Source organism: Anopheles darlingi, chromosome 2, assembly GCF_943734745.1.
Source record: "Anopheles darlingi chromosome 2, idAnoDarlMG_H_01, whole genome shotgun sequence".
NCBI lineage: Eukaryota > Metazoa > Arthropoda > Insecta > Diptera > Culicidae > Anopheles > Anopheles darlingi.
In genome coordinates, this window is record NC_064874.1 from 3810001 (window position 1) to 3833208 (window position 23208).

The 23208-nt window shown below is 52.0% G+C and overlaps 5 protein-coding genes across 6 annotated transcripts in view; 3 read left to right on the forward strand and 2 right to left on the reverse strand.

The window, feature by feature from the left end:
- LOC125951453 (protein purity of essence) overlaps nucleotides 1–14915 on the forward strand; it is a 17694-nt gene extending 2779 nt beyond the window's left edge. The window contains exons 4-8 of the mRNA XM_049680306.1: nucleotides 1–886; nucleotides 953–1449; nucleotides 1530–5500; nucleotides 5582–14422; nucleotides 14499–14915. The exon at nucleotides 1–886 is cut by the window's left edge and continues 1667 nt beyond it. Coding sequence (XP_049536263.1) covers nucleotides 1–886; nucleotides 953–1449; nucleotides 1530–5500; nucleotides 5582–14422; nucleotides 14499–14641 — 14338 coding nt within the window. The 3' untranslated portion in view covers nucleotides 14642–14915. The remainder of the gene's footprint in view (nucleotides 887–952; nucleotides 1450–1529; nucleotides 5501–5581; nucleotides 14423–14498) is intronic.
- Nucleotides 14916–15042: 127 nt separating this feature from the next.
- On the reverse strand, nucleotides 15043–16132 carry LOC125950833 (uncharacterized). The gene is made up of 3 exons (XM_049679168.1): nucleotides 15698–16132; nucleotides 15358–15628; nucleotides 15043–15270 (listed from the first exon to the last, which is right to left on the reverse strand). The coding sequence occupies exons 1-3, from the start codon at nucleotides 16130–16132 to the stop codon at nucleotides 15065–15067; spliced, it is 912 nt and encodes a 303-aa protein (XP_049535125.1). The 3' UTR covers nucleotides 15043–15064.
- LOC125951458 (uncharacterized) lies at nucleotides 15947–19946 on the forward strand. Of its 2 annotated transcripts, none has more exons than XM_049680316.1 (5): nucleotides 15947–16053; nucleotides 16151–16328; nucleotides 16390–19453; nucleotides 19522–19605; nucleotides 19679–19946. In XM_049680316.1, the coding sequence occupies exons 2-5, from the start codon at nucleotides 16251–16253 to the stop codon at nucleotides 19873–19875; spliced, it is 3423 nt and encodes a 1140-aa protein (XP_049536273.1). In that variant the 5' UTR covers nucleotides 15947–16053; nucleotides 16151–16250; the 3' UTR covers nucleotides 19876–19946. The 2 variants fall into 2 exon arrangements, with proteins under 2 accessions (XP_049536273.1, XP_049536274.1); XM_049680317.1 differs by having other exon boundaries at nucleotides 16022–16053; nucleotides 16105–16328.
- On the reverse strand, nucleotides 19891–21308 carry LOC125951482 (SWI/SNF-related matrix-associated actin-dependent regulator of chromatin subfamily B member 1). Its single transcript, XM_049680353.1, has 2 exons — nucleotides 21132–21308; nucleotides 19891–21060 (listed from the first exon to the last, which is right to left on the reverse strand). Exons 1-2 carry the CDS (start codon nucleotides 21210–21212, stop codon nucleotides 20032–20034), a joined length of 1110 nt encoding a protein of 369 aa, XP_049536310.1. The 5' UTR covers nucleotides 21213–21308; the 3' UTR covers nucleotides 19891–20031.
- Nucleotides 21309–21465: 157 nt separating this feature from the next.
- Nucleotides 21466–23200, forward strand: LOC125951476 (polymerase delta-interacting protein 2). Its single transcript, XM_049680343.1, has 3 exons — nucleotides 21466–21704; nucleotides 21921–22569; nucleotides 22640–23200. Exons 1-3 carry the CDS (start codon nucleotides 21601–21603, stop codon nucleotides 23120–23122), a joined length of 1236 nt encoding a protein of 411 aa, XP_049536300.1. The 5' UTR covers nucleotides 21466–21600; the 3' UTR covers nucleotides 23123–23200.
- Nucleotides 23201–23208: the final 8 nt, after the last annotated feature.

Consider the following 23208-nt stretch of genomic DNA (forward strand, 5'->3'; position numbering starts at 1 on the left):
GAAGCCATCACAAGAGAAGGAAGCAGCCTGTCTATCTGTATGGCACCGGCTTGTGAACACACTGGTTGAGGGCATCTGTACCACGCCCGCCATACCGAACGAATCAGAAGTCGAAGATCTCAATGTGGAGCACGCACAGTTGCTACTGTTCCTTTTCCATTCACTCAATCTGATGCAGAAGAAATCGATCCTGCTGCTCACTGCAGGCGGAGTGATAAGGTGCTCGGAGGTGTGCCGCAGTGTCACCCCTGAGAAACCGCTGCGGGATCATCAGATTATGCTGCTGTCGCGATTGCTGCTCTTCCTCGAGTACCTCATGAAACATCTGTACAATCCACCGAACGTGCTGCTCGAGCAAGTGCGCTGGAACCTGTTCAGTGTGTTTTCACTCGACGGTGAACAGAAGCTGGCGGATTTGGTGAACTACAAAACCAAGCTGATGTCCTTCTGTCGTAAGGATATTGAAGATAAGCATCGGAAGCTGGCGAACGAGTTCAGCGTTGGTGGTGTGAAGCCTAAGTTCTACTCTCTAACCACGGTCGATGCCAAGGTGCAGCAAGAGTTTAAGCTAGACGGATTGGCTTGGAACTTTATCCTATGCACGCCCGACAAGCTGAAGTATCCCTGGCTGATCGATGCGTTGATTGATATTTTGGGCATCGCCGATATGTGTCTGGCTCGAATTCCTTTCCAAACACTGTGCGCCGTACACTATTGTTTCAGTCTTTGCTGGAAGCTTTTGTTGGGATTACCTCCCTCGACGCAACACGTGGAAGCTTTAATGCAGGAACGAACTCCGAACTTGCACTCGCTCCTGTGGTCCATTCGTTGTCTACATCCGATCACACACTCACATTATTTGATCGTAAACAGTCTGGTAAAGCAGGTAAATGCAAATGACTAGCACATGGGTGTGACAGAGTTGATTCAATAATTCGCCTTCTTTTTACAGGGCATGTACACCCAATCAGCTGAAGCAATGTGGAACCGCCTAACAGATCACGTGTCCGACGTAAAGTACAGCTTGAAGATGACATTACTCGGGCTAGACAGCTTCGCCAAAAACTTTTCGCCCGATCAGCCCCGTTTGTCGAAAATCATTTTACTCGACAGTTTGGTGTCGCACCTGTACGCTATTTGCTGGGCCGAGAAGGAAGGAGTAAATGTGAAAACGAGTAAATCAAGCAGCAGCAGCACATCATCGGCTTCAGCGACGAGCGGTACTGCCGCGGGTAGTAGCAGCGGCAGCAGCTCCGTAACCACGCTTACTGGATCATCAAGCGAAAGTGGAATGTCCGCAGTAAACAGTTCATCGAGTGTTTCTACCACTATAGCTCAAACCGACGGCAATCCAACGGCAATCATCACGGAAGTCTCGCGAGCAGATCTGACCAAAGCCCTAATGAATGCTCTTCTGGACGTTTTGGAGATATTGCGTGAAGCAACATAGTAAGTCCCATGCCATCTAGTCGCAATGAATAAGGGATTCAAATGCACAGCGATAACGTGGTATCATGTTTTCATTTCAGCAAAACAATGTTCCAGAATCTGAGTGGTCAAATACCGGCATGCTTGATCGAACCATTGATCGCTATAGCCGGTTCGAAAAACCAATTCTGCCCAGAGCTGGCGCAGCAACTGATAAGCTGCATCACTGGCCATGATAAGGATGTAATAACGGTCGAGTGGCGCAAAAGCCTCTCCGGTGTTGGCGAAGAAAACTTCACCAGTGGCTCATTCCCAGTGGAGGTGCACACACTGACGATCATAGAGGCTCATCTGACGGAAACCTCGAAACATTTGTCGTACTCCATCTTACTGTCGCTAAAGCACTCGCTGAAATCGGCGATCAATCTCGTATACTACATGCTCCCGAACTACGACGACAACAAACTGGATGAGCGCTTGAAAGAGCTGCTGATACCGATGGTTTTCGACCTGCGTGCCGAGTATTTACACGAATCGATCAATCGGTGTCTTGAGTCACTGCTTGGTGGTGATAGCAATAGCGAGGCGTATCAATTGGCTGCTTTTACAAACATCATTCGCCACAGCTACCAGTTCTTGATTGAGTACACAGACTTGTGCGCCACAGGCCGTGCCACTAACATCGAGGAATCAGTCTTGTGCAATATCCTAAAGTACTGGGAAACACTGCTGGACAAACCGAACGGACTGCGGGCAATGCGAGACTTTTTCTACGAAACCAAAAGTGGTGATCTGGTTCAGATACTGCTCTCGTTTACCGGCACAAGCATCTCGCAGGCTTATTCCACTCAGGTGCTTCAATTCTTCGAGAAGCTATTCCAGGCGGCCGAACGGCTGGATGCTCCGTTCGATGAGGAGGAGCTGTGCATCTGCATCGCTGAGCTTGCGATTACCGACAGTGCGCGTTTGAAGAGCTGGCTTAGCCACATTCTGCTAGGACCTGGCGGAATCAGCCTCACAGCGAACGCATCGAACAATTCGAGCAATGTGCCGACGCCGACGAATATGGCTACTGTTTCTGCGATCCCTAGCATCACGGACCAGCTGGCTGGAGCAACCACCGCAGGAAGTGCAGGAGCTGCTGCTGCCGCTGCTACTGCTGTTGCTGGTACTTCCGAAAACACCGCGACCAATGCGGGAGGCGAAGGAAATGCCGCGCAGCCAAGTAACACCGCGGAAGCCGACCACCAAGATGCGATGGACATCGATTACGAGTGTATGACCAAAGGTGGAGGTGGCAGTGGTTGGCAAGGAGCGGCTACCAGCAGCGGTGGAGCAGGTGTGCTAGGTAAAGCAGGACTAGAGGATACTTCTGGTGAGGCACTGGAACGAAACGGCATGTTGCTGCAATCGTTGGTAAAGTACATCGTTGCCGAGAATCGCATTTCCTCGTCCGTTTCGGAAGCCCTCTTCCAAGCATTGATCCAGATCGGACACAATCTGCTCGCACCCAGCCAGGAAGCAGTCATATTCTCGGATCTTCTGCTTGTTATGATCACGCTTGCAGACGCAGGAAATGGTCGTGGCCATGCGATGCTGTTTGCTGCTGCAATCGAATGGTTGGATATCTGCCGGGCACAGGTATTGGAGAGTGGAAAGAACGGGGCAAGTGGTTGGCGAGCGGCGACTCAGTTCAACAACGTAACAGCCATCTTGATCTACATGAACGATCTGTTGCTTAGCCTAGGAGCGAAGGGAACGCGCAGCATGGTACTGACTTGGGATGAAGAATCACCGATTGACGCGGAAGACATTCTGGAAGAACTGGCCGGGGACGAGGATGACAGTACGGTGGAGGATTCCGATGAAGACAGCCTCGGAAATAAGCTGTGCACTTTCTCGGTCACCCAGAAAGACTTCATGAACCAGCACTGGTACTACTGCCATACGTGCAAGATGGTGGACGGTGTTGGCGTGTGTTCGGTTTGCGCACGAGTCTGCCACAAGAACCACGACATCAGTTACGCCAAGTATGGAAACTTCTTTTGTGATTGTGGTGCAAAGGAAGACGGATCGTGCCAAGCGCTCAGCCGCCGTACCGGCTCGGGCCATGCCGAAGATTCGATACTGGGATCTAGCTCATCCGGATCACTTTTGCCGCGTGCGAACGATACAGAGAGCGTCGTTTTGACCGCATCCGGCGTTTCAAACCGACGGCGACGACCCTCCAGCCCAGCACATGATGGGCAACTGGCAGGACCATCCGCCAGGACCGCCTTTTCATCAGAGAAGGAATCGAATCTAGCGAAGATCATTGAAACGTCACGCGAGGCATTGAACAATCCCAGCCAGTGGAAGACCGTAGTTCAGTGCATTCTGGCGTTTTTCAGCTCGTTTATGCCCTCCGTGAAAGAACACTGTGCCCGCTACTCGCCCGTCGGGTGTCATTGGCGTGCACAGAATGCCCTCGAGCGACTCCACAGCCCTGAGAAGTCATACGTCTTGAGTGACGAAATCATGATCGCTACGCTTGGCTCGCAGGAAGGAGCATTCGAAAACGTGCGCATGAGCTATGCCGGTGAACAGGGACAAACCATCAAGCAGCTACTATCGACGTATCTCGTCAGACGTGTTGCACTTTGCTGTCTTGCATCGCCACATGGCAAACGGCAGCAGCTAGCGATCTCGCACGAGAAAGGCAAGGTAACAATTTTGCAACTCTCGGCATTGCTGAAGCAAGCCGATGCGGCAAAACGCAAACTGACGCTGACGCGACTAGCTTCGGCTCCGGTTCCCTGTACCGTGCTGTCACTCGCTTCGAATCCGGCCAACGAAGACTTTCTGGCTGTGTGCGGACTGAAAGAATGTCATATCCTGACCTTCAGTAGCTCGGGGGCAGCCAACGAGCATATCGTGCTGACACCGCAACTGGAAACGGGTAACTTCATCAAGCGCGCCATCTGGTTACCGGCATCCCAGACCAAGCTAGCACTCGTAACGGCCGATTTCGTGAAGATATATGATCTCGCTGAAGACAGCTATAGCCCTCAGTACTACTTCTTGGTACCGAGCGGCAAAATTCGCGATTGTACCTTCGTTTACGATCAAGAGGAAGGAACATACTACATGCTGATCATGTCATCACTGGGCTACATCTACACGCAGCCACTCAGCGACGAAAGTCTGGCCAAGCATGGTCCGTTCTATGTCACCAGCACACTCGAGCTGGATCACCCGCTGATAACGGACGATAACGGGCAGATCCTGATGGGTGGTGTTTCCATCTACTACTCGCACGTACTGCAGATGCTGTTCTTCAGCTACTCAGCCGGTCGTAACTTTATGGCACCGTTAACGAACGTTAACGAAGGCACCAAATGTGTGATCAATTTGGTGTGCAATCCGAGTTCGAAGCTATTCTCTAAAGCGACCACCCAACCGCTCTGTCAGTGGACAGAAATTCCGGGTCACCCGGGACTCGTATGTGCAATGATGCAGAGTCTCAACAACCCGGTCATCTTCATGATCAAGCCCGACGGTTACATGGCGCAAGAGATTAAGGCACAGAATCCCAAGGCCAAGATCATGGACATGGTCGCCATTCGGCATAGTGTGTCCGGTGTGGAGAAGACAACCCTTATCTTGCTGTGCGAGGATGGCAGCCTGCGCATATACACTGCGCATCCGGAAAACACGGGCTACTGGCTGTCACCCGAGGTGCAACCGATCAGCTATCATCAGCAATCGTTCGGATACGGTGGAGGAAAGCAATCGCGTAAATCAAAGAAATCCGCCAAACAATCCGCTGGTGGTGGCGGTGCCGGTGGGACTGGATCTTCCTCTGGCTCCGGTAAGGCCGGCGCAAGTGCGGCCCCCGTGTTCCCGATCGATTTCTTCGAACATTGCACACTAATGAACGAGGTCGAGTACGGTGGTAACGATCTGTTGCAAATTTACAACACGCAGCATCTAAAGCATCGCCTCAACTCAACTGGTCTGTACGTGACATCGACCAAGGCGAACGGATTCACACTCGATGTAATAAACAATGATCAAAACATGGTCATCACCGGTAAGTCTGACCCCAGAGAGTGTTTTTCGTACTGCAGGGGCGATACCAGCGATGCTGATCCTTTTTTTAATCCCATTCCAGGAGTTCGCATTCAAATTGGTTCGCAGGATGTCACTAAGGCACCACAGCGAGTAACGATTCATGGTCGTGCCGTGACGACGATTGCTATCCGGGCACGTTGGTTCGATATACCGTTGACGCGCGAAGAGAGCCTGCAGAGCGACAAAAAATTAAGCATTCACTTTGGGCCATCGGCCGATGCGGAGCAGATAACCATATTGGACAGCATCAAGATATACGGAAAGACGAAGGACGCGTTCGGGTGGCCCGAAGAAACCGAAGATGCTTCAAACGGTAGCCAGATGAACAATGGAGCCGCAGCATCGCAGGTGACTACTGCCACTAGCGCCGGTAACACTGGGGAAGCTAGTGCCGGTGGCAACGGTGGTGGTTCCGGTGGCACAGATGGCACTGCCAGTGGATCCATGGATGGGCTTTATATGACATCTCTCGATCGAATGCTGTCGGGAATGTTGCACGTTCTGGAAAGTGGCCTCTCCCTGCTTGGTGGTCCATCATGCGAGGAAATTTATCGCCAATCGGCGATCGATGTGGCGACAACGATGATACTCTATCCGACCGTCAATGTGCTGCAGCACGATGCACGGAATGTGCTCATGACGTGTCACTCGAGCAAGGGTTCGTATCACACGTACAAGGATCGCGAGATATTAAACTACATCCATAATCAGCTAAAGCAAATGTTCGAAACGGTCAATCACCGGGACATTGATCCCGAAGCATACTACCGGGCAGTGTTGATGATGCGTTCGATTGCGATTCAGCGCCCGCAGGCCATGGCCAAGATATGCACCGAACAGCGACTTCAAATATTACCCCTGCTGATGACACTCATGAAGGAACTGTATCAGATTACACCCGCATTCGAGGAACCGGTGGCGATCGTAAAACGAGGCTTATGCCATGTCGAGGCAGTAATCTATTCGCTCGTGGAAATCATTTACGCATTCGCACTGGCCGATAGCGAGCAGATTGAGAAGATGACCAAGTTCTTCGTGACCCTCCTGCTCGACCCTGCACCAATTATAAGCCACAGCGCGAAACAGGCCATGATACGGCTGCTACGGCCAAAGATCAAGCGTCGCAAGGTGTTGATCGAAAGTCCACCCGTCTGCTCGACACCGGTTCCTCCCGGTTCGAATGGCGCCTCTGCTTCGGCAACGGCGGGAGGAGGCGCTGCATCGGCAGCAGTGGCAGCAGCACCAACGCCATCAACTTCAGGGGGAAGTGCCGGAGGAATCAATGTGGCCAACGAGGAAGGTGCAGTTGGTGGTATGCCGGTTGAGGTGGATGCAATTGAATCGCTTGGCTTGGAACCAACGCCTGGCAATCAGGCTCTGGCCTCACTGGAAGCACTACTCGGTGTTGGTTTTCCGCATCTGCTGGAAGCCGCCGATACGGATGAAGATACGATCATGGAGATCGCGATCGCGCTTAGTTTGCAGGATAACGAGGTGGACCTACCGACGCTGCAGCAAAGCATCGCCAACTATCAGGGTCGTAACCGTAATCCGGCGGCCGCCAATTTGGCCGCTGCTATTGCTGGTGGCTCTTCGTTCAATGTGGACTCAAATGCCTCCGGTGGTGGTTCGGATGATGACGAGATTTCGAACGTTGCCACGGAAGGATCCACTTTGCGGACGTCACCTGCTGGCGAGCATGCCGGAAGTGGCAGCGGTGGATCGGAAAGTGGCTGCAGCGGAGTGGAAAGCATTGGCGGTACATCTGGACGTAGTTCGACGTATGAAGAGCAACCCAATCCGTCGCCACCGCGTACATCGACCGTTGATCCACTTGGCGTAGCGGCAGCTGCTGCTGCTTCCGGTGCTGCAACATCATCGTCACAACCATCGACATCAAGTGCTGGTGCTACGGCAGCGTCGGCATCGGTTGGCCCATCAGGCCAGCCCGCTGGCGAATCGGAATCATCCTCTTCGGACTCGGCCGGAGGCGGTGGTGGTGGTGCAGCCGAGAACGCGATGAAGCTGCACGTTCTTCGCTATTCAATCCTCAACAAGCTGGTGGATAACTTTGTCGCCCTCGAAGGTGTCAATGGATCCCAGTGTATTCCCTTCATGCAGGTCATCGTGATGCTCACTTCGGATTTGGATGGAACCCAGGAAGCGGATCAGCAGGTACTGGCTCGGTTGCTGCAAGCTTTGATCGATCTACTTGAGATCCCGACGACTAAGGTGTATCAAATGGCCAATCGGGCAGCCAAGACGGAAGTGCAGTTGGTCGCGTTACGGTTGATTGGTGTGTTGATGGGCAAGGTGAAATCTAAATCGTCCTCCTCATCGTCTTCGGCCGCAACGACTTCGTCCAGTGGTGATCGTGCCACGGCATCATCAAACAACACCGTTAGTCAGGCAATGCTGGACAATGTATCGTTCGTAGCACAAGCGACCGCTAATGCGCTAATGAAGAACAACGCCATCCCCTACTGTTTGATGATAATGGAGTCGTTCTTGCCACATTGGAAAGCATCCGCCACGGCGACTGCAGATGAGGCACCCGCGATGGCAACCGTACAGGGAAGCTCGAGTTCTGCAAATGCCGGTAGTGGCGGTAGTGGCTCCTCTTCGGGTGGCGTCATCGGTGGTCCATCCAACATTCTGCTGAAACCAACACTGTACGGCATCGTGCCCGATATGCAACCATTCTTTGCTCGTCCCTTTCCGAAGGGTTCCACGGACGTGTTCGAGATGTACGCGCAAGTGTTGACCGAAATGGCGGTCCGTTTACCCTACCAGATACTGAAGCTATCGACTGGACACCCATCGTCCCACGAATGGTACCATTCGCTGTGTGAGTACATGACGGCAACACTTTGTGAGTACATGATGTACATGCAATCGCCTGTTCTGCGGCGTCAGGTGCGTAAACTGCTGTTGTACATCTGTGGCAGCAAGGAAAAGTATCGTCAACTGCGTGACCTACACTCGCTCGATACGCACATGAAGGCAGTGAAGAAGTGCTGCGAAGTGGGATCCTCATCACCTTCGTCCTCGACAGCTTCATCGTCATCGGCCGCCGTATCCGCCGGTACAACGGCAACCATCCTAGGATATGATGCGTTGGTCGAGCTGACGGAGCACTTCCGAGCGTGCCAGGAGATTGCCTCAATTCGAACGGGAAATTGGCAGAAGTTCTGTGTCCGCAATGCCGACATATTGGCGTCGCTGCTCAACATAAGCTGCTGTCAGCTGGAGGAAGGTGTCTCGACGATCATCCTGCAGTTGCTGCAATCTGCGATTTGCAATAGCACTGCAGCCGCAGCAGCTGCTGCTGCTGCTTCCTCTGGAAAAACTAGCACTGTAACGGATTCAGTTACCAAAGCTTCATCATCCACGAGCAGCAAAGATCGCAAGGATCGAGACAAATCCGAGGAATCGGACACGATGGTAGCACCTTCCGAGTCCAAATTTGATCCGGCGCAATGCTTTGCTCTCGTCGCACAAATCTTCAACCAGGTCGGACCGACGGTGTTGAGCAAGTTTATTCGTAGCTTCCTGTTGGAAACGAATTCCACGGCAATCCGCTGGCAGGCGCACGCGTTGGTGTATGCATTCTACGAGAACAGCAGTGATCAGCACAAGGAAACGTTACTTCAGTGTCTGTGGGGCTTGTGGCCCCTATTGCCGGCGTATGGTAAGCGGACAGCTCAGTTCGTCGATTTGCTCGGTTTCCTGACGCTCAACACGCGCTCTTTGATTGACAAGCTGCCCGACTACACCGCTCAGGCAGTGTCAGTGTTGCGTCAACAGAACGAGTTGCTATCCCGTCATCCGAATGCACCGATCTACGGTGCGCTCGCGCACGTTCTCGAGCTGGAAGGGTTCTATCTCGAGTCAGAACCGTGCCTGGTGTGCAACAATCCGGAGATGCCATTCGCCAACATCAAACTGTCCACGATCAAGGTGGATTCGAAGTTCACTACCACCACCACGATCGTAAAGCTAGTGCAAAGCCACACCATCTCGAAGATCGTACTGCGTATCGCCGATCTGAAGCGTGCCAAGATGGTGCGCACGATCAACATCTATTACAACAACCGGACCGTACAGGCAGTAGTGGAGCTGAAGAATCGTCCCTCGATGTGGCACAAGGCACGCAAGGTAACGCTCCAGTCGGGCCAGACGGATGTGAAGATTGACTTTTCACTTCCCATTACGGCCTGCAATCTGATGATCGAGTACGCCGACTTTTACGAGACGGTGAGCGGCTCGAGTGAGAGTCTCCAGTGTCCCCGGTGCAGTGCCGTCGTACCGGCGAACCCGGGTGTATGCGGTAATTGTGGCGAAAACGTTTTCCAGTGTCACAAGTGTCGGGCGATCAACTACGATGAAAAGGATCCGTTCCTTTGTCATTCGTGCGGATTCTGCAAGTACGCCAAGTTCGATTACAGTATCTATGGGCGGGCCTGTTGCGCCGTTGATCCTATCGAATCGGCCGAGGATCGCGCCAAGACGGTGCAGTCCATACAGACGTCGCTGGAGAAGGCAGATCGCTCATACAAGGCACTGCAAAACAACAAGCAAATCCTGGAGCTGCTGGTACAGAAGGTTTCGGAGCACAAACTGGATCGTGTACTGGATGAATCGCTCATTGGAGCTTCCGTAGTTGGCGGTGGTGGCGGTGGCAATCCATCCCAGGTTAATCGGGTGATTCAGCTGCTGGCGCAAAAGTACTGCGTCGAATCGAAGTCCACGTTCGAGGAGCTAAGCAAGATCATCCAGAAGGTGCAAGCGTGCCGGAAGGAACTGGTGGCCTACGATCGTAGCCAGCAAGATGTCGTGAGCTCGGTAAGCCAGCTGCGATCAACGGGTGAAGGTGGTCGACCGATGGTAGCGATGAACAAGTGCTACGGCTGTGCACTAGCATCGACCGAACAGTGTCTTACGTTGTTGCGTGCCATGGCCTCAAACATGGCGTGCCGCGTTGGGCTGTGCAGTCAGGGATTGGTGGAGGAGCTGGCAACGAATAATCTGCGCCGTGGAACTACGCAGTTACAGGATGAGGTACGCCAGTTGCTGTGCTTGTTGACCCGCGATCTACCCGACGCCACGGCTGGCCTTTGTCGATTGCTGCAAGATCGTGTAAAGATGGCCCTCTCTGGTACGGTTCCACATGTTTCGCTCGTGACGGCGGTACGTCATGAGATGGCGTTGCTGGAATCGATGGTCGGGCAGGAGGACAGTTGCTGGGAGATGAAGCTACGGACGGTTGTGGAACTGTTCCTGCAAGCATCCCGTGATCCACGAGGCCCGGCAACAGCTGTCATTCATCCGTGTCTCCGCATCGTGCAATCACTTATCTGTCCCCCGCTGGCACGCCACAAGGAAGCGACGGTCTCACAGCTGTGTACCGTACAGCCAACCGATGGCGTAACGTTGAGCTACGAGAAGTGGATTGCCGGGGATGTGAACCATAGCTTTGCTTCGTGGAAAGCTAGAATGCCTCCGACGCGTCCCAAGTCCACTGGCGGCACCACGACCAGTGCCACCGGTGGGCAACGTCAACGGACCGTAGAATCCGATGGATCGTCAATGGCGGCACCCCCGCCGCCGGCTGCTGTTGGATTTCGGTCCGCCTTGGAGCAACGGCGTAATGCGGTGCGGAATACGTATTTGATGGAAAAGTATGCCCGACGCTGGCGTCAGCGTGCGCTTGCTAAAGGCGTATCACCAATCCCGTTGGAACTACACGCGTCCTGGCTACAACCGATACTGTTCAACACCAACTCACGGCTGGGTCGTACGATGGCTTGTGCACTGATCGCGTCACTTAGCCGCACGGTGGAACGAAAGCGAGAGATGCTCAATCTGTTAACTGGATTCCTGCGGTATGTCGGCGAGAGTGGCGAAGCTAGCGGTGAGTTCCTAACCGTGTACCGGCTGATAGCGGATGAGTGTCCCTCACGCCAATACCTAGCTCTGAACGGTGTACTGACACTGCTGGTGCAGCTCGTCACGGTGGAGATCGAAAAGATCCATTGTCTCGAAGAGACGACACTGTCGACGGATCTGGCCCAGGGATACGCCCTTCGGCAGCTTGTCGAACTTATGGCCGTGTTCCTGGATAATGCGCAAATCCGCAAGACCTACAAGGGTAAGCTGCTCGGACCGGTACTGCAGGGCTACCTGGATCTGTGCAAGCTGATCGTGCAACGAACGCGTCTGATCGATGATGCCCAGAACAAGTTGCTGGAAATGTTGGAAGAGATGACGACGGGTACGGAGGAGGAAACGGCCGCGTTTATGGCCGTATGCATCGACACCGTACGCCGCACGCCGACTAGCGACGTTAAGACGCCAGTTTTCATGTTCGAGCGTCTCTGTTCGATTATCCACCCGGAGGAGAATGATGTCGGCGAGTTCTTCCTGACGCTCGAGAAGGATCCGCAGCAGGAGGACTACCTGCAGGGTCGCATGTTGGGCAATCCGTACTCCTCGAACGAGGCCGGCCTGGGACCGCTGATGCGCGATGTCAAGAACAAGATTTGCATCGATTGCGAGCTAGTAGCGCTGCTGGATGATGATAATGGCATGGAGCTGCTGGTGCACAACAAGATCATCAGCCTAGACCTGCCGGTGAAGGAAGTGTACAAGAAGGTGTGGCTACAGGAGGGTGGCGATCGGGATGGAATGCGCATCGTGTACCGTATGCGTGGTCTGCTTGGCGATGCAACGGAAGAATTCATCGAAACGCTAAACGCAAAGAGCAAGGAGGAGGTGGACAATGAGCAGCTTTATCGCATGGCGAACGTTTTGGCCGATTGCGACGGTTTGAAGGTAATGCTAGATCGTATCGGCAGCCTGCAGAACGTGTCCAAGTCACGGACGCTGCTGCAGGTGCTACTGAAGTTGTTCCTGCTTAGCGTGAAGGTGCGCCGGTGCCAGGAAGTGCTCTGTCAGCCGGAGCTAGGTGCAATCAATACCTTGTTGAAGGTGCTACAGCTCTGTCTGCAGAGTAGCGAAAGTGATGCCCAGCAGTCCGCCGTTACGGAGCAGCTGCTCGAGATCATGGAAACGATCCTTTCGAAAGCTTCCTCCGACACTCTCGATTCGTTCCTGCAGTTTTCACTTACTTTCGGTGGGCCAGAGTACGTGCAGGCTCTGCTATCATGCACGAACTGTTCGAACGTTCGCTACAACCCGTCCGTATTGCGGCATCTGATCCGTGTACTGGCCGCACTCGTCTACGGTAACGACATCAAGATGGCTCTGTTATGCGAGCATTTCCGGGCCATATTCGATTTCGATCAGTTCGATGGTGAACGTACGGCGGAGGAAGAGTTCAAGATGGAGCTGTTCTGCGTGCTGACCACGGGTATCGAGCACAATTCGATTGGAGGCACCCTAAAGGATTATATAATGGGTCTCGGAATAGTCGATCGTGCCCTGGAGTACATCCGATCGCACGCTCCGTGCGTGAAGCCAACACTACTGCGAACCGACTCGGACGAATTGAAGGAATTCATCTCGCGAGCATCGCTGAAGTACATCCTCCGATTCCTCACTGGATTGGCGACGAAACACGAAGCGACTCAGCTGGCGGTAGCAAAGGACATAATACCGATAATCCATCGGCTGGAACAGGTCTCGAGCGATGAGCATGTGGGCTCGTTGGCCGAGAATCTGCTCGAAGCTCTCTGCACGGAACCGGCAACGGCTAAGCGGGTGCAGGAGGTGCGTGACTTCACGCGCGCCGAAAAGAAACGCCTAGCGATGGCCACTCGCGAGAAGCAGCTCGATGCGCTGGGCATGCGTACGAATGAGAAGGGCCAGGTCACGGCCAAGGGTGAGATTCTGTCCCAAATCGAGAAGCTGCGCGAAGAGACGGGACTGTCGTGTTTCATCTGCCGCGAAGGTTATGCCTGCCAGCCCAACAAGGTGCTCGGTATCTACACCTTCACCAAGCGGGCCAATGTGGAGGATTACGAGATGAAACAGAAGAAAACGGTTGGCTACACAACGGTGACCCATTTCAACGTAGTGCACGTGGACTGTCACATGAACGCAATTCGATTGGCCCGATCGCGCGATGAGTGGGAGAGTGCGTCACTGCAGAATGCCAACACGCGCTGCAACGGTCTGCTGCCGCTCTGGGGACCGGACGTAAGTGAATCATCTTTCTCCTCCTCGATGGCACGCCACAACAACTACATGCAGGAGTGCACGCAACGCTGCGAGATCACCTTCAGTAGCTCGATGCACGATCTCAAACTGTTGCTGTGGCGCTTTGCTCAGGAGAAGAGCTTCCACGAAGATGCTGGAGGTGGTGGGCCACAGTCAAACATGCATCTAGTGGCGTATCTGCTGTTCTATGGACTGTACACGCTGCTCTCCTCCCGGTCGTACTCCCGCGAAGAGATGATCCTCAGTGCATTCATCGCACTGAAACCCTCAGAGCGTTGGCTCGAGTGTGCCTATGAGGCGGAAGGTCCGTTGTATCTGCTGACGATGTCTCTGGCCCTGCACACGCCCGAACTGTGGACGCGCCACAAGCTGGTACACCTACGACGCCTGATCGCTATTGGGCATGCACGTCACGTGAGCCCCAATACGGTCTGCAAGTTTCTGGCGCCAAGTGACAAGCGACCGAAGGATTACAGCATCTACAAACCGTATCTCATGTTCTGGGGACTAATCGATCTGATTTATCGTGACGCGTTCCGTACCGTCACCACACCGAAGGACGAAGACTGGCCCATCTCACTGTTCAACTACATACGGCGCAATGATGAGTCGCTGCTCAAGTCCGCCGACAACACGCTGCAAACGTTCTCCGACGAGTACCTCCCGTGTGCTTCCTTTGGCGAGTTTTGTGATGTTGCAGGTATGTACAACCTTATTTTAATTACCCTCAAACAACCATACCTTACTCATAACCCATGATTACTCTTTGAATACAGGTTTGCTGGGAGACATTGAGAATCCCGATGGCTGGATCGAAGAGCTGCTTCAGGCGCTACCATCACCGGGAAGTTCAAACAGCGGCGGCAGCAGTGGAGGAGCTGGCGCCGGTACAAGCAGTGGCGGAACCGGAGGCGAATAACTTATCGCATACAAGCAGCACGTTGATTAGCAGGAGCGGCAAACGTTGGCAATTTATTCAATATTTCTACAATATTTTCATCATGATTATGTGTGTTTCCGAATCGAGCAACTCTCTAAGATGGAAGCTGGCACAAGACGCTTTTTAAGCACAGCGAGGGGCTACCGACCCCCGAGTTTAACGCAGCATAACAATTATACATTATTCAAGAAAGCATTAGCTTACATTAATCCACATATTTAATAAATTTCATGTATTACTCCAAGTGGTGTTTGTTTTTTTTTTATTAACTTCAGATAAAACCGGCCTATCCATTTCCGAACAAACCTGGCTTTCGTTCAAATAGATTCTTGCTCCTTTCGTTGGTGTTCCAGTGTTAAACTAACTGTGTCGAAGTTCAGTTTTTGCGGCGTTCAACCGTTCCTACCCATCTGGCCCAGTGGTCATGTTTCTGTTCAACCAGTCGTTAACTTTTGTGACTGCTTCCTGATCTGGCAACGACCTGAGTGCAGTTCCCTGGTGGTGACTGGACCTACCCGAGTTCGTGTTCTCACCCAATAATGGCAGTTTGTCGTATCCATCGTTGTTTAGGTATCGTTTAATGGTGAATGTTTGTAATTTGGGCATCCCTAGGAAAATGATGATATGGACGCAACTGGATTATGCAGTTAAGGAGACTACTAAGAGGATCTTTTTAGGTACCAGTTCATTCTTACGTTTATCAAACTCTTCGCTGGAACATCGAATCATCTGCTCCGAGCAGGCCTTGGCTAGCACGTCTACTACGTTGAACGGTTCGTAACGGTCCATGGTGATGAACATATCGGCAAATTGGACCGTCTCTCCTTCCACCAGTGCTGTCCCGCCGTTGGACACCAACGCAACACTGAGTGCACCTTCGATCATGGTCTGGATCATCGATACTATGCCGGCATACCATTTGTTGCATGGCATTAGACTAGCCTTTAGTCCCAAGCCATCCCGGCGCTACAATTAAATGAAAAACGCATTAGCTTCTGACCAGCTGAGGACCGGACCTGGAACCGGTGTGCTTACTTTGTTGGCTGGTAGAATGTTAGCAATAGCTCCACGCAGGGCCTGTGGTGGGGCGCTTCCGAACTGGGAAGGTAACATACGGACATACTCCGGGGTCGTTTTTATTGGCAGTCCTTCGTCCAGTGCCCACAATTGATACGTCGGTTTTCCATCCAGTCCAATCACGACCTCCTCCACCTCACACCGGATCCAACGCTGCTGTGCCACATGGTAGACGGCTGCTAGTGCTTTCCTTTGCAGGTTCGCTCCGGGTACCGACTGCCCAACAAAAACTCGTCCATACAAGCGTTCACAGTGTTCATTTAGTGCCACCGAAAATTGATGATGTTCGTGGTCCTTCTCGTACGTCGACTCCGGTTTGTACCAGAAGCAGTGCGGATTAATTAAATGCGTAATAATTACGTTAGTTTGCGGTGCGTTTTCTGGCTCGGCCATCTCGTTCTACACTAAAAGGTAAACATTGAAAACGTCACGCCTCAGCATCCCAACGGAAATCCCGGCAAGAACCCGGCGTTGAAGAGGGCACGCGAGTATTGTTTCGAACGGCCAGAATATGTCGAGTGAAAGTGAAGACGCCGAAGAGTCCAGTTTGGAGGAATCCGAGTCGGAGACGGAGTGTTATTGGAATGAGGTTTGCCGTTCAATCAGTCCTAAAATCAGCACCATCTCAATTGCCTTTTTGTTTGTTGCAGGACAACGCCGACAACCCGTGCAATTATACCACGGAGGTAGAGCAGATCATCCACGAAAATGTGGACATTTCGACGGCTAACGCCATCAAACTGAACCAGCAGTTCCAGCGGAAGTTGAAGCTAATGAGAACGAAATTGCAAGCGATGGTGTACCAGTGCCAAGAGCGTTTGCGAATCGTCGAGCGGAAGATCGATGACTATTACTACCAGCGGAGCATTGGCGAGGCCAATGGGAGAAAGCTGGGAAAAGCACGAGTCGGTAGATACATCTGTGGGCAGCCGTTCTTCAAGGATCAATCGCTGTATCCCGGTCCACACAATGAGGACTATCTCTATCGGAAGAACGTGATGAAGGAGTTTTTCCCACTGGATCAGTTTGAAGCCACGGATACGATGTGGACTGTGAACGATAAACTGTCGGTGAAAAATGCAGTGGCAGCACAGGCAAAGGAGTTCCTTGCGCGAGAACTCAGCCTACAGGTGAAGCAGTGCAACAACCCCAGGAAAAGCCAACAGATTGAGCAGGAACAGGAATCGCTGGTAGCGCTGTCAATCGATACACTCTGGGGGAAGGCTTGTACGTTCGATGGTAGCTACGGTGGAGAAACGTTTATGGTGGACTGGTTGCAGGTATCGAACGTTGCCGTATCACAACGCCATACGCCTGCAGCTTGCGAAGGCATGTGGAACAACTATCTAAGACCCGGGATTCGTCGTGGTAACTGGGAAGAGCACGAAGAGTCCCTGTTGGAGCAGGCGTGCCAGGAGTATGGGTACCAGGACTGGGAAAAGATCGCTCAGCGCATCGAGGGCCGATCGCAGTATCAGTGTTTGATGCACTTCCAGACGAACCTTTCCGCGATGGCAAAGAACGCAAAGATGCCCTGGACGCCCGAAGAGGACCAGCGGTTGATGGATTTGGTGGAGAAAAACAGCATCGGCAAAGACATCGTGTGGAACAAGGTGGTCGAAAATATGCCTTACAGAAACAAGACGCAGGTGTACACGCGCTACATGTTCACGCTGAAACAGCCGCTGCGAAACATCAAGTTCAGCCCGGAGGAAGACTGCGTTATCATTGCATACGTGCAACGATTCGGGGAGAATTTTCGTTTTTTTCCAGACGGCATGCTACTAGGACGGACGACCCGCCAGATTCAGGCACGGTATCGAAATACGCTGCGCTATGTTAATAAACGGGCCACCTGGTCACTCGAGGAAGATCAACGGTTGATGGACTACATTGAGAAGCATCGGACGGAACTGGATGCGAAAAACATATCGTGGGCTGACTGTGCGGATTCGCTGGGTAACCATTCACGGTTCAGCTGTCGCACGCGCTACTACACCATTGTGCGCTTTCTGGAGAAAAATCCAGGTGCGAGGGTGGAAGATGTGCCGCGCAGAGATCACCGTAAACTGTCCACCACGGTGACCAACGAGAATTGGGCCAAAATCATCTGCAGTATCCAGGGAGGCAAGGCCAGCAGCATGGGCAAAGCACAGAAAGGCTCGTTCTATTCGAATCTCACCACAGCCAGTGAACGGTCGTTGTACGAAAAGATGAAGTTCAGCTACCGGTATAGTTTTGGAAATCATCTGAATGTCACCATGCGCCGAAAGCACGTGTTCACGGGGGCGAAAATTTTGCTCTACCTGCTCGAAGGGTTCTACGAACAAGTCGCTTGTTCGAAAACCGTCGCAACCAACAAGATTCTGGAGCAACCGGAGGTGTCTAGGATGTTCACCGTAATACAATCACCGCTCCGGTGGTACGAGCTTGAGGCAAACTTGCGGGCCGAGCTGAGACTTTGCACGCTTGCTTCCGATGCGTTATTCTGTTGGCTTCCACCGAGCTACAACACAGTGATAGGGTTGCGAGGTGTCTGTCTGAATGCTAACTCTAGCTCGATCAACCAATCATCACAGGAGGCACCGCTGAAAGAATCCAACGAACAGCAGTATCAGGAGGCTACGAAACGGTTCGTGGACCGGTTCAGGAAGATTTTTCACTGGACCATACTGCTCACCATGCTAAACTATGATCATGCAGTCTTCCGCGAAGAGGAGACCGACGATCGAGGCTCTGTAAGGTGCGAAAGTGAAACCGAATGGGAGCTCAGTGATGATGGAGTAGAACCGCAAGAACAGATGTTCACTTTACCACCCGATAGCGACAAACCTATTCAGCAGAATCACGAGTCACTTGCGCTGGAACGGACTGATTGCCTCGTACCTATATCCTTTATGCACTTACAACAGGAGCAAGCGAAACTTTGTGAACCGCAATCTGCCATGTCAGCTATGGAATTGGTACAAAATATAACTGTTGTTAATCCGAACGATCTACTCGAGCCAACACTTGCCAGCCTAACCGTAGACAATCAGAATCTTTCAGTTGGCCAGGTGGAGCAACAATCTTATAGCATGCCACCATTAACGATCAGCTGCATGAATCATCTTTCGGAACAACCGTGTACCAGCAATTATACTGAAGATAACCTGAAACCTTCAAAAGCAAACCCATCACTAACCAGCACTAAAAAGCAAACCAAATCACGTAGGAAAGAAACTGGGGACACCAAACCAGCAGCGAAAGCTCGGAAAATTAAACGAGGGGAAACTGGACCCACGACCATCGTAGATCGAGATCTAGAATTATCGGAGCGCATTATGGATTCACAGTCCAGTAAAGACTTGCAACCAACATTGTTGGAACAGAATGTTGCTCCATTAGAACCAGACAGTATTAGCATTCTCGCACAGCCTATACATCCCGTATCCGTTATAACGACTTTACCTTCGACAATGAATTTTGAACCAGGCGTTTGGAATGCAATGAGGAGCATGCATGAGACTGTGCCAACGAAACCAGTGGTCACTATGGAAACTCAGTCTGAATGTAATAGTTCCCTGCAACCAACTCAAACGGTTAACTTGATACCAGTGCAAACATTACGTCTAGCAACGACGCAACTGATGCCTGCAGATAGGCAGAGTATTACTGGCGACTGGAATTCATCTGATGTGTACCTAGCTGAGATTTCCTATGTTAAACCTACACGTGAGTATTTCCTTCTCGAAGAAAACACGGTGCAGGGCGTTTAACTTCTTTTTTGTTGCTTCTTTTAGAATGCGAAAATGTCGTGTCACAACAGAAAACGGACCAAAAGCAGATCCTTCAAGATTCTAAACAATCCAACAATGTTCCCTTTAGTAAGAGTTCTTCCGTAAATCTCATGAGAATGCATGTATTGCTTTTAGCTATATTAAATCCTCCTTATTACAGAAAATACAGGGGCAATGGACGAAGCAACGCCCTCTCGGGAAAGCAAAGGTGAGTCGGAGAAATGTGACGAGCAGGATCGTTATGAGGATTTGTTAACGCAAATCGACGATAGTTTTTCGGCGGTAGACATAATACGTCTGTTGAACGACCGAAGAAAGGCGGACGGTAATGAAAGTAGCAATGATTCGGATTTGTGAATAATAATTTGCAGGCTATTAAGAATCAGTTTGACGGACTGTGCGCCCTTCATTACGGTACGGTATAGTAGGATTGAGAAAATTTAAGTGATAATTATGAGTGTAGCGATAGAAAGATTGGAGGAATACCGGCAAATCTTATCAAATGATAGCCACCTAGGTGAACGTGTTGGCCAAACGGCGCATGCGTCTTGTATTTCGGTCCTGGTCGCGGATCTTCTTCTCCATCTCGGCATCGGTAAGCGTCTCGAGGAAGGGTGCCCACTGATCGGCTTCGCTCGGTGTACGAAACGGCACCTCAACCGTTGCCAGTGGTGTTTCACTGTACGCGTACGTCCGCTGGTGCCACGACAGTTGCCCTCGAATGGAGTATGAAATGGCGGTGACAAATTCCCCACCCAGGCCTAGCTCGGCGCACAGCTTGATCGCGAACTCTTCCGGGTTGTTCTCCTTCTCCGCCATGTCCCACTCGACTTGGTCCACGAGCGAGGTGTTGCCAACATGAATGTTCAGCTTCACTAGCACCCGTTGATCCGATCCTTCCTCCAGTAGGACCGGTTCGTTTGGGTATGCCTCGATCTGCTGCCGGATGGCGGCTGCTATCGCCGGCACGAATGGGGTCGGATTGAGATCGAGATCATCGCACAGTACTTCGGCGAACTGTTCCGGTGTTATCATCGACTCGTTGCGATTCCAGGTGAACGTGTCACGCAGCTTTTGTCCCTCGATTTCCATATCCAATCGAATGGGTACCAAAATTTCCGTCTGCGATGCGTTCTCCACGTTCAGCGTTGGATCGGTATCATCGAAGCACATCGGGAAGGTGCGAACCTTTTTGTTATACACTCGGTTTCGGTTAATCGGGGTAGCTTGCGGGACCGCATCCAAGTGGCTCGAGTTGGGCATCGTCGGTACCCAGGGTGGTTGTTTCTTACTAGATTTGCTTTCCCTGGGTGCCGGTGGTTCAGATGTGTGCACCGACACGGCCTTATACTTATCGTCATTGCCATCCAGCACATCCTGCACTTCGGTCGCCTTCAACAGCGATACTGAGCTGGACAGCAAATGGTTGCTGATGCCCGAATCTAGTAGCCGCTTGCGTTCCTCGTTCGTGAGCAGTCGGCGGGACATGCCAGGGTACTTTTTGTACAAACTACCTCTGAAGAGGCGCAAATAATTGCCAACCTACGGTGGAAGAAACTCCGCTATAGCAAGCCACCGATTATCGGCCTTCCTCCCGGGGGTTGAGTCCTTACCTCCGATCCGACGCAGTAGTATTCTCCATTTTCCTCCACCTGAAAGCTTATCGGTTTATCGCCGTACGTTTTTAGTGCCATCCTTGCTCAGTTTCTAATACGATTCGTAGATCTATTTCATGGAAATGTTCTATTTCACGGCTAACAAACGTTCGTCCAGAAAAAAACAAGCCGCGGCGTTCCCGAAAGTGAACTGTCAGTCGAGCGTCGCTCCTTTGCACGCAACTGGATGTCTGTTCTCAGCACTGTTCTTTGGACTTTGCGCCAATCGCTAAGCGCCTTTGCTTAGAAGAGACACACCGACTCATACTGCCTAGACTGCCACGAACAACACGGAACGGAATCGGATCGCGAAAATCGAGATATCTTGGTGCAGTGAAACTGGATTATTAAAACGCGGAGTGGATTGCGGAAAAAGTCGGATTTTCCTCGCGTCTCGCCGTCGTTGTGTAGTGTGTCCCTTGGCAACATGAGCCCGTTAATGTCGAAGGTGCTCTCGTTGCACCAATTCCGACCGGTGGCGTTCAATCTGGTAGTTCGCCTATTTTCTGTGTCGGTGCACCACAACACTCGGTAAGCGGATGGCTTCGGCGAAAGGGGAGCGAGCCAGGGAACGGAAGAGAAACGCTGGTATACTTTTGCGGACATTCCTGCCTGCGTGTTAAAGTGGACCGTAGAACTTTCCCTCTGAAACAGGCCTATCCGCTAAGCAAAAGTTGTTCCTCGGCTCGGCTGGCTGATTACTAGCGTCCCAGTAAAAGTAAAGTTATATAATTATTTACGTTTCAGATTGGCCGAGGTAGGCAGGCTTGAGTTACCGAAGGCACAAGGCAAATACGAGACGGGCCAACTATTCCTGCACCGTGTCTTTGGTTACCGTGGAGTCATACTCTTCCCGTGGCTTGCTCGAGTGTACGATCGTGATCTTCCGAATCAGACGAAGGCCGGTAACCAGCTGGAAGGTGGCGGTACCGTGGCCTCTGGCGGTGGCGGGACAACAGGGAATGGTTCACAAGGCACACAGGGCAAGGAGGTGCAAAAGAAGACGCACACGTTTTATCAGGTGTTGATAGATCAGCGCGATTGTCCTTACATCCGCGCGCAGACGGAAGCTGTTACGTTTCTCGGCAATCAGGAATCGAGCCGCAGCCTATATGCCATTCCTGGGTTGGACTATGTAGCGCACGAAGACATCCTCCCATACAGCTCTGGCGAGCACCATCCGTTACAGCATGAACTGTTCGATAAGTTTTTGGCCCACCAACCGGACAAGGATCCTCCGTTTGTGGCACAGGAAACACTGCGAGCATGGCAGAAAAAGAACCATCCGTGGCTCGAACTTTCGGATGTGCACAAGGAAACTACGGAAGGCATTCGAGTGACGGTCATTCCGTTCTATATGGGCTGCCGGGAAACTCCGGCTGCCTCCGTCTACTGGGTATGTCATCAGATTTTCGGATACCGCTATAGGCTCGATGTGTAATACTTTTCCATTTATGTGTTTGTAGTGGCGTTACTGTATCCGGTTAGAAAATTTAGGAGAGCTGAGTGTACAGTTGCGTGAACGTCACTGGAGGATCTTTTCGCTATCGGGCACACTGGAGACAGTACGCGGTCGTGGGGTAGTTGGGCAGGAACCAGTCTTGAGCCCGCGATTGCCAGCGTTTCAGTACAGCTCACATGTGAGTCTGCAGGCCCCGAGCGGCCACATGTGGGGTACGTTCCGTATGGAGCGTGAAGATGGTCACATGTTCGATTGTCGCATACCGCCCTTCTCGTTGGAAAGCAAACCAGACGATAACAGTAGTACCGGAGTCGAGGAAACAGTTGGGCCTCTTGCCGCCTCCACTAGCAGTGATGCAGCAGCTTCCGGAGTGACGAGCAGCACTAAAAACACAGACGAATCTACGCCTTCGAACTCTCCAACGACAAATGCGCCCTCATCGCAACCAAATACGAAAAAACCCGGCGATGGCGATGATAATGCCTGATTGGCTATCCGTTCGCCAGTCCCAGTGCTAGCGCTAAAGGGACAGCTAACCAGTGTTAGGGCCATACGTGGGGCTAAATGCGCCGA

What these genes read in the sequence shown, in the direction of transcription:
- LOC125950833 (XM_049679168.1), bottom strand. Translation starts at nt 16,132, where the DNA reads ATGGCCGAGCCAGAAAACGCACCGCAAACTAACGTAATTATTACGCAT. An exon ending in ACATTCTACCAGCCAACAAA is followed by an intron (nt 15,629 to 15,697) that starts GTAAGCACACCG and finishes ATTTAATTGTAG; the next exon opens with CGCCGGGATGGCTTGGGACT. An exon ending in CAGCGAAGAGTTTGATAAAC is followed by an intron (nt 15,271 to 15,357) that starts GTAAGAATGAAC and finishes TCATTTTCCTAG; the next exon opens with GGATGCCCAAATTACAAACA.
- LOC125951458 (XM_049680316.1), top strand. Translation starts at nt 16,251, where the DNA reads ATGTCGAGTGAAAGTGAAGACGCCGAAGAGTCCAGTTTGGAGGAATCC. An exon ending in CGGAGTGTTATTGGAATGAG is followed by an intron (nt 16,329 to 16,389) that starts GTTTGCCGTTCA and finishes TGTTTGTTGCAG; the next exon opens with GACAACGCCGACAACCCGTG. An exon ending in ATCCAACAATGTTCCCTTTA is followed by an intron (nt 19,606 to 19,678) that starts GTAAGAGTTCTT and finishes TCCTTATTACAG; the next exon opens with AAAATACAGGGGCAATGGAC.
- LOC125951482 (XM_049680353.1), bottom strand. Translation starts at nt 21,212, where the DNA reads ATGGCACTAAAAACGTACGGCGATAAACCGATAAGCTTTCAGGTGGAG. An exon ending in ACTACTGCGTCGGATCGGAG is followed by an intron (nt 21,061 to 21,131) that starts GTAAGGACTCAA and finishes CTTCCACCGTAG; the next exon opens with GTTGGCAATTATTTGCGCCT.
- LOC125951476 (XM_049680343.1), top strand. Translation starts at nt 21,601, where the DNA reads ATGAGCCCGTTAATGTCGAAGGTGCTCTCGTTGCACCAATTCCGACCG. An exon ending in TCGGTGCACCACAACACTCG is followed by an intron (nt 21,705 to 21,920) that starts GTAAGCGGATGG and finishes TTTACGTTTCAG; the next exon opens with ATTGGCCGAGGTAGGCAGGC. An exon ending in CGGCTGCCTCCGTCTACTGG is followed by an intron (nt 22,570 to 22,639) that starts GTATGTCATCAG and finishes ATGTGTTTGTAG; the next exon opens with TGGCGTTACTGTATCCGGTT.